Here is a 13,073-nt window from a genome sequence, read left to right as displayed (position 1 = left end):
TGCGGCCAATTTCTCCTCTCCCTGTCTTGGTGTCACCCCTTTTCAACTGACATCAGGTTGTTCCTGAAATCACAGAAGAGCACGCTTTGTCCCCAGAAGTAAGCGTGAGGGGAATTAGTGATGCCGTTTCTCATTCTACGTTATCATAAAACATGCCGTCGTTGATCTTCTTTCCGTCATTATCTCGTTTGGTCTGCTCAACACCTTCCAAGGCAGTTCGCGATTTGATGTGACAACTGTCGCGCAATAAAACTACCAATGTATTTTCATTTTTTTAGGGGAGGGTGTTGGTAACTGACAAGCCTTCTTGATGGTGGCGGGAAGAGACTGTAACACGCAAAATTTGAAATTAAGCATTGAAATGTCCTCATGATAAGGCCAAGAACAAACTGAAGTGTATGGTACAGTGATAGCGGAGTAACAAGGTACAAGTAACAAAGCGAAGTGCAGTTACTGAATTCGTCTTTGTAGCCGATAGAGTTTTTTTTTTTTTTTTTTCATCATAATGTAGGGTAATTTCTGAGGGCTTCCTCCGACGCTGTCACACATACCCCGGCACAGTCCCCTTAGAAGTCGCCCCAGGACGCACGTTTCTCATCGTCGACGGCATCCCGATTTCCCACAAAGAGAACAAAAATGAATATTGACCAGCCCATACGAGTGCCGGTCATCCCGTTCCACACGCTACGAGTAGCAGCCCAGAATTATGAGCAGCAGTACAGAAAAGAAAGGCTTGGCAAAAGTTATCAGAGCTGATTATCACATTTTCATTTTGCGTTAGGCAATTGCTGTTGATAGCCAGGGGTCGGATTCACAAACGCGATCGTAAGTTACGCTAAGATGCGCTAAGACGTCGTAGCCTGCGACGCGCGTACGACGGCGTCGTAAGCGCGATTCACAAAGCAAAGTTGCACGCTTCCTGTCACGTGCAGCTCGGAGAGAAACAGCCAAAGGGTGCGAGACTATGTTTTCGCTATGGTAACGATGACGAAAATTTGTAATCGCACCAATAAGAGTCGTCCCCTTAGAAGAAGACGAAGTTGTTCGTCCCCAAATGTTTTGTTACTGCACGTGCTCTCGGTCTTTCGGTAGCCATAATGGATGACATGCAATCACAGTATGGAATCACAGGCGAAACGCGTTCGATGACACAGCAAATATATTCCCAGTATGTTCGTCTCGGGAAGGGGGTGGGTGAGGGTGTTTTGTAAGCGGTGTGTGACACTCCGTTTTGCAGCTTTTATGGCTTCTTTTGCCTTTCTTGCAGACAATTTGGAGGGGTGTCTTAGCGGGGTGTAGGAGATGCTTGAAAAATCCCTGCGACCCGATTTTACGGAGCACAAATTTGAAGCATTTGTTGAAGGTTACCAAGCAAAAAAGTGCCTCAATGTCACTTCGGAAATGGTCTCGAAGGTTCTGTGGCAAAGTGCAATGCGTTGGCGCGTATTACGGAGTCTTTGTTTCCCGTCACCAAATCCATCGCTGCCAAATAACGCCGCCATCTTTCTTCGTAAGACTGCTCGGAAGCTCTCGCAGGATTCCGCCGTAAGCTGCGAAGATCTTGCGACGCGCGCCCTTCGTGAATCTACACTTCGTCGTAACTTTCCCGTACGACGGAGTTACGACAGATTCCGTCGCACGAGCTCTTTGTGAATCCGACCCCAGGCTCGGCGCGCGATATCTTATGTTCCCTTTCTCGTCTGCCCACGCCTCTTTCCACCTTCCTTCCTCCTCACCTCATACTTTTCTTTCAAGTTGGCTTTCGTAGATGTTCTTCTGCTATCAGGCAGAACCTGCATCGAAGGAGGTGTCCCTGAATTCTGGTCATGTATGGCACAGCGACGACGCTGATCTTCCCGGTGTTTTCGCTGCATAGGACTTCGCGATGCTCGCTTGTGGACCTACGCCCGTGATTGTGTCCAGGGCAAGCATATTGATAACAGCGCCCTCAGATGACACGAACACACACATATTGCCGTACTTGTTGAAACGACGTTTCCGTATAAGATCCTACGCGGCGGCGCAAACGCAACATGCAGACGTCCGTCCTGTGCATACGTTTGGTTTGACGCCTGAGAAGGATGTCCCAACATGCATGCGTGCGTGTGGCTTCCGAGCGATTCTTCTTATTCATCACCAGGCTAAAGAGATTCACATCAAGGTTGCCATCGTTCAGTATTTAACGCCCAACATATCTGTCACGTAGACCAGTCAACAGGAGGATGGTCTTGCTGGCGCCTTGAGGCCTTAACGTCCCCGCTCTCTTGGGAGCGACGGTCTATCGGAGGCAGACTGCGATGGCACTTCAATGCCTTCCGCCTTCCAGCAGCAGAGGCAGGTTTTTACTCTGTGCCACACAGGCTGTCCAGGACTTGCCACACAGGATAAAGAACATATCCCAGATGGTACTCTGTGGTTGTAATTCACGGTTATAGAAAGCAGACGTGCGTCGCACAAGAGGAGAACATTTATTTGATGATGGTCATTGGCACGAGGGTAGAAGACGGAAAACCAAACATTACCATACGCATAGATGCACACTACGACAACACTTCCCTGAAAAACAAATACGCTATTCCAATTATTCCAATGTTTTCGAGGAAGTAGTATCGATGAGTCGTGCGATGAAGCAGGCTTCCGAGGCAAAGGCGGATGGGTGCTGGTCTTGTCAAATTCTTTTTTCTTTCTTTCTTTTTCACTACCAGGTCAAGAAGTGTTTCGGTGAAACTTTGTGAAAGGTTATGCTATCAAATGCGGTCTGCCTCACATTTTTAGCGGGAACACTTCAGTAAGCATTTTGGGGGGCTGAATGTCACACGCCCTAAGTCTCCTACACAACAATGTTACACTGATTAAATGACTCAGTTCCGCAAAAAACTCCAAGAGTGCTCCCCTTTTTTTTTTTTCGGGCAAATGGTCTTGACCAAAAGAGTCGATCAAGCATGAGCGGCAATTGCCATGAAACTGCTTGCGAATCACACAGAAGATATTTCATTGAAGTTTACGAATATCAACTTCAAGAAGCAAAAAAGCAAAAAAATTGACCACAACCTGTTTCCAAGAAATTTGGGATGGTAGAGAACAACGCCATGGACGTTTGGCGGGGAAAGTTGTTTTTTTCTTACTCGACGCATATTTTTTTTATGAAAAAGCCGCGACAGAAACACTGATACCATCATGACAGGCGGGTTATGCGGCCAGGCGGACATCCTGCAGGACACTTTATGCAAATACTGAAGGACTAACTAGGTAAAATGTATTAATTTACTCATTAATATTGATATTATCTGGGAAATACGAGATAGGAGAATTGGAGCCAGTTGTTATTCAAATCCACTTTCTGCAGTTCACTGGCCTGGCCTCTAAGCTCTGAGCTGCGCGCTCCAGGAGTCTCACCTTCTTTTTCTTTCTTCCTTTTTCTCTTTCTTCTTTCTGCGTTGCTTTATTTTTCTTTTTCCGTTCTTTCATTCCTTTTCGTTTTTGTTTTTTCTTCCTTTTTTAAGGAGTCTCACCTTTTTCCTCTTCTTCCTTTTCTTTCTATTTAATCTTCGTTTTTTCTTTTTGTGGAATTGCTTTTGGAATGGAATAACATGCCGACCTTGGTCTGGCAGACCTTTCCTTTCAATAAATATATATCCCCCCCACCCAGTTTTCCAGCATTTTGCGGACAAAACTTCGGACTATTTTTTTCAAGGGTATAAGAATGCTGGTTGAAAGGTGTCAAAAGTGCATCGAAGTTAAGGGTGACTATGTCGAAAAGTGATACACTTGTTTCGTCTCTATGACTATTAAAAGTTGGTCGGGACGGAAACTTATGGAACCACCCTCGTAAATTGCCAAATTCTACTATGCAAATGAGCCGAAACCAGAACTGCGCACCGTTTGAGAGCAGAAATAGATTCAGTCATTTTTTCAGATATGTGTCAAACAAAATATCACCCTGTTTATAGTTATTAGATAATTTTATTTTCTTGATTCATTGCACATAAGTGACTTTCTGGTTAAGAGATTATAACTATGTAAAAATTATATCGCGAGATTGCCTCTGCTGTTACTATGCTCCTTCCGTCATGTGTCTTCCCCACGAAAAATAATACAGTAGAAGCATGGTAATAATTGAATACCATAATTGCGTTGCAACGCTTACAGAATATATAATTTCACTCACTCTCTTTCTATGCTGACTGCTCTTGCTTTTTGCTGTAGACATTCGTGTCCCTCGAACCCTGCAACTGACATCACATGAAGGATGAATTACATGGGTGTCTTTGATATATCGACATAATAAATAGTATGTAACATTCACAATAATATAGTCCATGTTGATATCGCAATCAATCTTGCAAGATTTCAGTAAAAGGCAATGTCTTGCTTGACCAATTTGTTCTCTTACTCTAGCCATGTATAGAAGCTCATGTGCTAAAGGGCAATAAAAGCTCCTGCACCATGAACTGGCACAGGGAACACCGACAGAGAGAAGAAGACAACAAGTTCGGTGCTAGACTTCCAGCAATAGAATTCATTGGCAACATAGCGCTGTCTTTTAGAAACACATTTAAACAGCTAACAAGACGTTCATATCCATGTCATTAAAGCTCCTATGAGATGCAATTCGGATTGAACATCATTTCCTATATTTCTAACGACGCTTTTCCGCTTGTGTTGAGCCGGCATCGGTGAATCAGTTTCTATAGCGTCTGATACAAAGTGTGCGGCTTCGATCCCTGTCGAGAACACCAGCAACTTGCTGGCACGATAAAACTTGTTTCGACACGCAATGTTTCACAACGGATCGCTTGAAACAAACCCCAGGGGGACAAATTCATCCACAGACCGACAATTGTGGCGTCGCTGATGGTCATAGTTGCCTTGGGACGTAGAGCCACGTCCACTGTTTGTTAAACTTCAAATGTCAATTAAGTGAGTAACTTGTGGGATAAAGTTTAACCTCCAGGATAGTGGTTTTAGTCCACCTTAAAGGGGTTTTAAGGGGTAAACCATTGCCAACCTTGTAGAGAAATAGTCTTGTAAACATTGAGTTATATGCGCTATACATCTACATCAAGACGCTGTGTTTTCGAGATCTCGCATTACTAGGTTATTGCACTTCGAAGGTCACGCGGTTTGCGAGCCCCTCTGTCGCGTTCAACTCTTCACCTCCTCGCTTGTTTCTGGAGTGACGTCTTATAGTGGATAACGTTTTACGTACCTATGACGAAGGAGGCGGACATAAAAGGAGCCAAACTATGGTGGACTAGAAGGGCTGGTGTTGTTCGGCGGTTGTCATATGTACCCGCCAATGTTCCCGCCGAGAGATGGAGACAAGCGTATCTCGGCGCTATGCGATCTAATCGCCTCTTGCGGCTGATTTTAGTGCTACTCGTCACGTGATAACACGCCTGCCGTTATCCCATGAGCGTGTCTTTTCTTTGCTGTGCATGCAAAATGCCCCTTGAGTGTTATCTGAGCAGCAAACGAATGGCACACCTAGATATCAGTGCTGACATTCGTCGCTGCGTCCCTATCAGCCCTCGGGTCTGGGGCCCTATTCCGAGCCGCTGTCGAGCGGCAGCGACGGCGTCGATAGAGGAGTATCGGTAGAAGACGATAACGAGCACCGGGAACGACACCTGCCACTTTTGGCATTCCCATGTAGCTTTTAACGACAGTGCGCTTGGTTTGTTGTCTGTCGTTAGAGGTTAAGACGTGGTGGTGGTGGTGGTGGTGGTGGTGATTGCGAAAGGGTTAAGACGTCTGGGAACGAGACGCCGCACTCTGAGCCAATAGTGTAGCAGGAGGAGAATCACGCGGAATGCCTTATTTTGGAAGCAGACGACGACGACGACGCGTTGACGATGGAGAAGTCTCGCGCTTCTCGCCCAACGCACGAATAATATGAAATTGTGTTGCTGTTCGTGATAGAGCACCGCAGTTTAGTCACGGACATTTTGCTGACGACCTACACGCAATTAGAATCAGTGGGCAGGATCAGTCGCGATATTACATTCCCAGAGAAGGAGCTGTCAGGACAGTTAACAAGTGGAGAAATGTAAGCTTTAGGCAGACCTTTGTGTATTGTTTGATATGTATGATAGTGGAGAATTGTCTCTGTGGCAAAGTGGTTTCAATAAAGACATTTCATCTGATACACACCCGTTGTCGCCCGATCTAAACACCGGCGCAAACCGTGATTGTGTTTAGCCACGCGAAGTAACTTGCAGCCGTCTTGACAGCTCTCGCTCCGCTTAACGACAGTATCATCCACCATATCGACAGGGTGGAGGCTGTCGTTCCCATGAGCGGCACCATCGCTTACGTGCGACGCGTTGCGAGCGCAGGGAATACCAAATTCTCTTCGATAGCGTTACGATAAAGACGTGTTTAGGCCCTGTCTCCAAGAATGAGGAGCTTCCCTCCAAAACGTCGACGCTTTCGTCGACCCCATTTCCTAAATAATGGTTTAATTATGTGAAATAAACATTTATTTGTATTCTATTAAAGCCCCAGGTGAGATTTTTCTCTTCAGGAGGTATGGAAGATTTGATTGGCTTCGAAATAGGAGAGGATGATCAGTGACGAAACCAAAATAACAAGAAACTGAGCCTGCTGCTCCAGCCTGCCTTCGGTCTCGCGTCCGCTTATCATAGTCTGCTAATCTATTGCGGAATGATAGAGCAGAGTCTTCTTCTTGTCTGGAAAGATAAAAATGTGGAAGCGACGTGCTCGAACGACTGAAAGCATTTCAATTCAGGTAAGGTCCTGAATGAGAAAGAGCCACACTGGATGAGACAATTGAGCAGGGAAATAAATGTATCGTAAGGGGATCTGTGGGTTCATTTACAGTGTGCCCTTGAGCATTCCCAATAATGGCTATAATAATTAGGCTCCTGATGACGCTAATCTCAACAAGTAAACTAGTTCCCATGAATTTCTGTTACCCCATAATGACTCTTTCGGACCATAAAGTATGAGAAGTCGAGGGCCAGTGATTTACCAGAACTCCCTGCACCCTCAACACCCTCAAATGTTTGGTGACACACCCCAGGCTTTTTAGCTGTGCACTCCCTACCCCCGCGCATTTTTTTGCAACACCCCCTCATGCATGGGCTTCTGGATAAACCGCTTTCAGGGGCGGTAAGCATGCTACACAAGCAGTATGAGTAAAATATGTGCTACGCTGAGAGGAAGGCTTAGGATGGGATACGTCTCCTTGTGTTAGTCCCCGCCAATTCGTTTCGTAAGGTCCCCAACTTCCTTGTCGCCATGTGCAGTAGGTGACCGTTGTTGGAAAATGCACATATTCACTTATTTCTACACTCCATCTTAGCTCAGCTTCAACCTTGATCGGGAACAACAGAAACGTATTCAGTTCACGCGTGCTTGCTTCGAATATAACATGAACTGGAACCGCACACGTGTGCTTTAGGTATGGAATCAGGCTTGACACAGGTTGTACATGTGTACCCGCGTTTACGTGAACTCGACAAAAGCGGGTCGAGTTGGTTTATCGCAGCCAATCCTCTCCCATCAGGCCGTGTCAACCAATCTTCTATAGGGAGGATTGATGTGAGGAGCTGCGGGCAGTTTCTGTCGGGTTCATGTAACCGCGGCTTGGGACGTACGACCCACACCTGATTGAACCCGATGTTTACACCTGATGTGTACACATATAAACATGTAGAAAAACGACGACTTCATTTTATGATGCTCGATGGGGAATTTTTCCTGCAGGGGCGATACTCTATTCCGTACATGTAGAAGGTTCGTTCTGCACCCACGGAAGCATACATCAGTTTCGAACCGAGTAATGGTCCTCAATGAGCAGTGACACACAACATAGGCACTCTGCGAACAGTATATATCCAATATCCCCCAGATGGAGAGAGAGAGAGATACATGATGGCGGCTATATGGGGTGACTTCCGCTTCAGATAGATGATGATAATGATGTGGGGTTTACGTATACATCGCAAGATACATAAGAGGTGGCTTTGCAGCGGCATTCAAAAGTGGTGACCAACTCAAGTGTCGTGGAGTGGCCGGGCGCAATAGCGCGGCCTAAGTCTCTCCTTTTTTTTTTTTCGTCTTCTTCTTCTTCTTTTTTTTTTTTTCCTTTTGGGTATACTTCTAAGGCAAACCGAGATGGCATTCTCTCCTACGTTCAGCACCAAAGTGAAAAAGGCGCAGAAAAATGCCAAATTCCTAACACAATACCTCAGTATTTTGGTCCGATTTTACTGTCCACAGGTGAACATTCAATGTTGTCGCATTGTGATTGTATTTATCGTTCGAGGTAACGTTTCAAGTTCGCACACGTGCAATGAATACTTTTTGTTGTTCCTGGTGAAGGTTGAAGCTGAGATGGAATGAAGAAATAACCCAAGCAGCACAATGTACTGAAAGTCGAGTGCAATGGGGGTGGACGGTATGTGTCTTATCAATGTTATTTAGTTTCAAGAGTCTCTTCAAGGTCTTCCACCTACCCGTCCACCCCTATTGCACACGACTTTCAGTGCATTGTGCTGCTTGGGAAGTAAAGGTCTAGATTTTCCAACACGGTGCTCCAAGCGCTCGTGTCGACAAGGAAATCCCAAGAAGACAAAGGGACCCATCCCCTTCATCAGCTTCATCTCTGCGTTGCACATATTTTACTCGTGCTGCTTGTGTAAAGTCCCTGCTGTCCCCGACTTTATACGTTTGCAGGAGAGGAAGTGTGATACACGAGAGCATGTTTGCTTCGGAGAGCAAACGTACCTATTTTGTCTGGTTTGATAGGAACTCTACAACTTTATGGTCCGAAACAGTCATTCCGAGGTAACAAATTCATGAGAAATAGGATATTTATTGAGATAAACCAGGAGCATCGTTTTAGTCATCACAAGGAATGCTCAAGGGCACACGTCACGTTATCGAAACATTTATTATATGGCTGAAGTGTGTCATCCAGTGTGGCTCGTTCTCATTCATTTCATTTTATTTGTTATTTTATTTTATCGGGCATGTTCCACTCACAACCTGTACCGGTACGACCAATACAACACGTCCCATTCGAAATAATGATAGGAGGAACTTCGCGGTGGACACATGCTGGAAAAGGACATTTCGTGAATCTTTTCGGTCGTTCCAGCACTTCGCTTCCACAGTTTTATCTTTCCAGACGAGGAGAAAACTCCTCTCTATCATTCCGCCATTGATTGGCAGAGTATGATAAGCGCGGACACGAGGCCGAAGGCAGGCTGGAACAGCGCGGTCATTTTCTTGGTTTCGTCACTGATCATCCCCTCCCATTTCGGAGCCAATCAAATCTTCCTTACACCCTGAAGAGAAAAGCTGTCGCATCGTTCCATGAGTATCTCTTTCTCTACGTGCAGCCATAGAAGCTATCTTAATCTGTAAGTTTGAATTTCAAACACGTCTAGCGTCATTTGCTTATTTTTTAATGGCTTTTCCCCCTCTTTATATATATATATATATATATATATATATAAGAGGAAAGCAAATTAGCAGGAGCTCTTTGGCTGCACGTATAGCATATATATATAGACTTACAAAGTGCAGCCAAAGAGTTCCTGCTAATTTGCACAGTTCCCCTAGCACAGTTCCCCTTGAAGTGCGCCCAGTCCCCCACTCCTTGCTGCTGTTCGCTCTCCATCTGTCCACGTCTGTACGTCGCTCATAACCACAGTTGCTTCGCGGCGCTAGCACGACATTTAAAAAAAAAACGTATACAGGAATTTTAATATATCAGGAATTGACTGGGATACTGTCTGTTTGTCCAGTTCCTGCGCTAACACATCCTCGAAGGCTAAACTTTGATCAATTTTGCCCATCTTAATGGTCTCAAAGAGTTCAGCCGTATTTGTAATAGTGCTGGAACTGTCCTCGACCTTGCTCTTGTTAGATCACCAATTTCGGGTACTGTGAGGCGGTACAGCCACTGTCGCGTATTGAGAAATTCCACGTGCCTTTTATTCTTTCTTTTTTATTCCCGTCTTCGTGCGTTCCATTCACTAGTCAGTCCTGGTTTTCTTTTTCAGGTGGGATTATTTGAACATCTATAAATTACATTCACGAGCGTAACTGTGCCTCTGTGTTCAGTGAAACGTTTGTTGAATCGGCTTTAAACAAACTCACTGACATTGTCGTAAGCCGTACGGAGGCTTTCGTTCCCAATAGTATATCTCGTCCTTCTAAATACCCTTAATGGTTTTCCAGGGAACTTAAATATCAATTACGCCAGAAGCTTCACTGTCATCATTTAAGAGGGAAACTAGTGACTTTCCACAGGAATTTATATGCGGGAGGTCGGCAGAGACCAATCTGTGTACATTCATACAGGGTGCAGGGTGTAGATCTTGCAGCACGAACTGCATGTGGTCGATCATCGCCCATTTACCATAGGCAAGGTGCTGGGCGCATGGTCCAGTCCCGCTCATACACGCCAAGGTATGCGTCACCTTTGGGACTTCCTGTCATCAACAGGCCTCTCCACCCTGCTTTGATTACCGGACCCCTTATCATCTCCATCATCATCTCTCATCACGTACAAGTGGCACTGGGGCAGCGCCTAGCCTGCTGGCCGGCATCAGCCCCATCTCATCATCGTATCTCTATGTGTGTGTGTGCGTGTATTTGATTGTGGCCAAGTGGATACAGTTTATTATGCTATGTCAAAAGCGTTCGACAAGGTGAGCCATCTATCGTTGTTATACAAGCTCTCGGACTATGGCTTATCTTCTGCATATTGCGAATGGTTCGAAAGTTAACTCCGTGATCGGTTGAATCATGCTCGTGTCTCTAGTTGTTTCTCTGGTTGTTATTCGTCTTTTAGTGGTGTACCTTAGGGAAGCAATCTAGGACCCTTATTGTTTTCTATTTTTGTTCAAGATATTGTGTTCAACGAAGCGCTCCAATATCTTAATGCATGCTGGTGATATTAACATTTTTCGGCACGCTAGTTGCCTTGGTGATTGCGCACGATTACAACCAGATGTTCTGTCAATTTGACAATGGTGGTGGTGGTTATAGTGAAAGAGCTTGCCGTATTCACAATGGCGTTTGTGAATGGTCCTTCCTTAAACCAATGGAAGACAAAGTTGATTTCTTTTTCTCGAAAACGTGATCCGCAGTGTTAATACTATCAGCTCACTCATGTCACTATATCTAGTGTGGATGTTATACGTGACCTTGGCGTACTGTTAGAAAACGCTGTACGGTTTTGTCAGCATGTGTGCTCTATTTCTAATGCTTCCCTGCGTGTCCTTGGTTTCATATTAAGGATCGTGATTTCCGGGAACCCTATTTGTGTCAATAGGTCCCGTACATCCTTGATACGCAGTAAGTTGGAATCGTCTTCAGTTATATGTGGAATTCTTGGCTCAGGCTTCTTCTACTGAGAGAGTGCACAAGAAGTTTACTGCTACCTTGTATGATAAATACTTTGAACGTGCTTGTTTTTTTTTTTATAATTACGTCACTGTACTTGATATGATTAACATGTCTACTTTGTCTTCAAGAAAGACACTTCGAGACCTTTTTTTTTGTTTGTGTGAATTAATTCATAACGTTATTGATTCTCCCATTCAATGTTTGTTTTTATGCGCCAAGTAGCGTTCCTGTCAGACTGTTTACCCGTCTGTGCATTTGAATTCTGGCCCTTCGCATTGTATTCAACGTAAATATAACGCGTCCTCCCGTGACAGTGATATTTTTTCCACCTGTCTTGTTTTTCAACGTGGATTATTTTGCTTGGTGCATTAGGCCCTTGGTTCATGACCCTTGGTTTTTGTTCTTACATTGCTGTAAGCTGTATTTGAATTTTCACAACGCACTATCTAGTAGGGTTTTCCGTTGATGGGCACTCTTAAATAAATAAACGTAAATAAATGCCGCCGTTGTTTGGTAACTGTAGCATGCGTTTTTGGTATTCATAATTTAAATGCCGTGTATGCTCAGAAAGGAGCTAGTGTCCCTTCTAACCTCACATGAAATTAGGGTATCTTGTTGGCTTGGCATGCTGCTTGTCTACCCTTGAACATTAGCACTCCTTTGCGTTTTAAAACGCGCCTTTTTACCACTTAGAGTTTGCGGTATTAAATGCATAGCATGGCAGTTCATGTTCGATGTCCCTCCCTTTATTTTTTGTCGGAAACAAAGTCGTTGTTGAGTAAGGCTACTGATCGCTGGCTAGTGTATGTAGCTCACTATCTTAGTAATTGGAGAGCTTCTGTTTCTTCCTAGCGGGATACTGTCCTCTGCTCTCCTAGTATTTATTCACACAGAATGCAAGAAGCGTTACAGAAATGTTTCTCTGTTATGACTATAGCGTATCAACCGAGTAGAAACGAAAGTGCGCTTTACTTACAAAATGTCATCCCTGTGTGTCGTAATTGCAGAATGCTGTTTTAAAAACGATTAGTGGGTAAAGTGGATGTGAGGCAAATGGGGAGGTCGTTCCAATCATGATATGTGGGAGGAACAAAGAGATCAGTGTTAGGTTTAACATGGAAATTCTGTTACTTCTACCTGTTTTTTTTTTTTTTTTTTTTTTTTTCAATGTTCAGTAGTAGACGTGCGGGAGGTGCATGTGGGAGGATAAAGGACTTGAGTGTGCCGTGAATTTTTGTGGTGCATATCCTATGGAAAAAGCAGTAGCGTGAATTTATCTGCTGCACGGTGATAATAGGTGGCACTAGCCATCAAAACATATACTTTCTTGACCAAGGACTTTGTTGACTCTTCCACTTGACAAATATCTCGTGATTGGAACTATCTGTTGAATAGCTTGGTACGCATTTTCTGAAAAATAATCTCAAAGTGATATTTATGATTATGTGACTGCGGCACGGTTATTTTGCAACCAAACATGTTGTTTTTCTACAACAATTTTAGGCCACACCTGCAATGACAAACACTCTGTAACGTCATTGCGTCTTCACTACACACAGTCATTCCATACAAAATCATCAATATCTATCAAGATGTAAATCAATATACGTACTATCTATACATGAGTGATTTAAGGTCTTTATGACCAGCACAAGACGTTAAGATATTTCCTCGCCTTTATTGGG

The 13,073-nt window shown here is 44.3% G+C and overlaps 1 protein-coding gene across 1 annotated transcript in view; it reads right to left on the bottom strand.

The window, feature by feature from the left end:
• Positions 1-13,073, bottom strand: part of LOC135378997 (uncharacterized) — a 355,209-nt gene that overhangs the window by 301,892 nt on the left and 40,244 nt on the right. Inside the window, exon 4 of the mRNA XM_064612222.1 lies at positions 4,169-4,232. Within this exon, the coding sequence (XP_064468292.1) occupies positions 4,169-4,232 (64 nt within the window). The remainder of the gene's footprint in view (positions 1-4,168; positions 4,233-13,073) is intronic.

Source organism: Ornithodoros turicata, chromosome 1 (assembly GCF_037126465.1).
Source record: "Ornithodoros turicata isolate Travis chromosome 1, ASM3712646v1, whole genome shotgun sequence".
Classification (NCBI taxonomy): Eukaryota; Metazoa; Arthropoda; class Arachnida; order Ixodida; family Argasidae; genus Ornithodoros; species Ornithodoros turicata.
The sequence above is the reverse complement of the archived record's forward strand: the minus strand, read 5'-3'. Positions and strand labels throughout refer to the sequence as shown.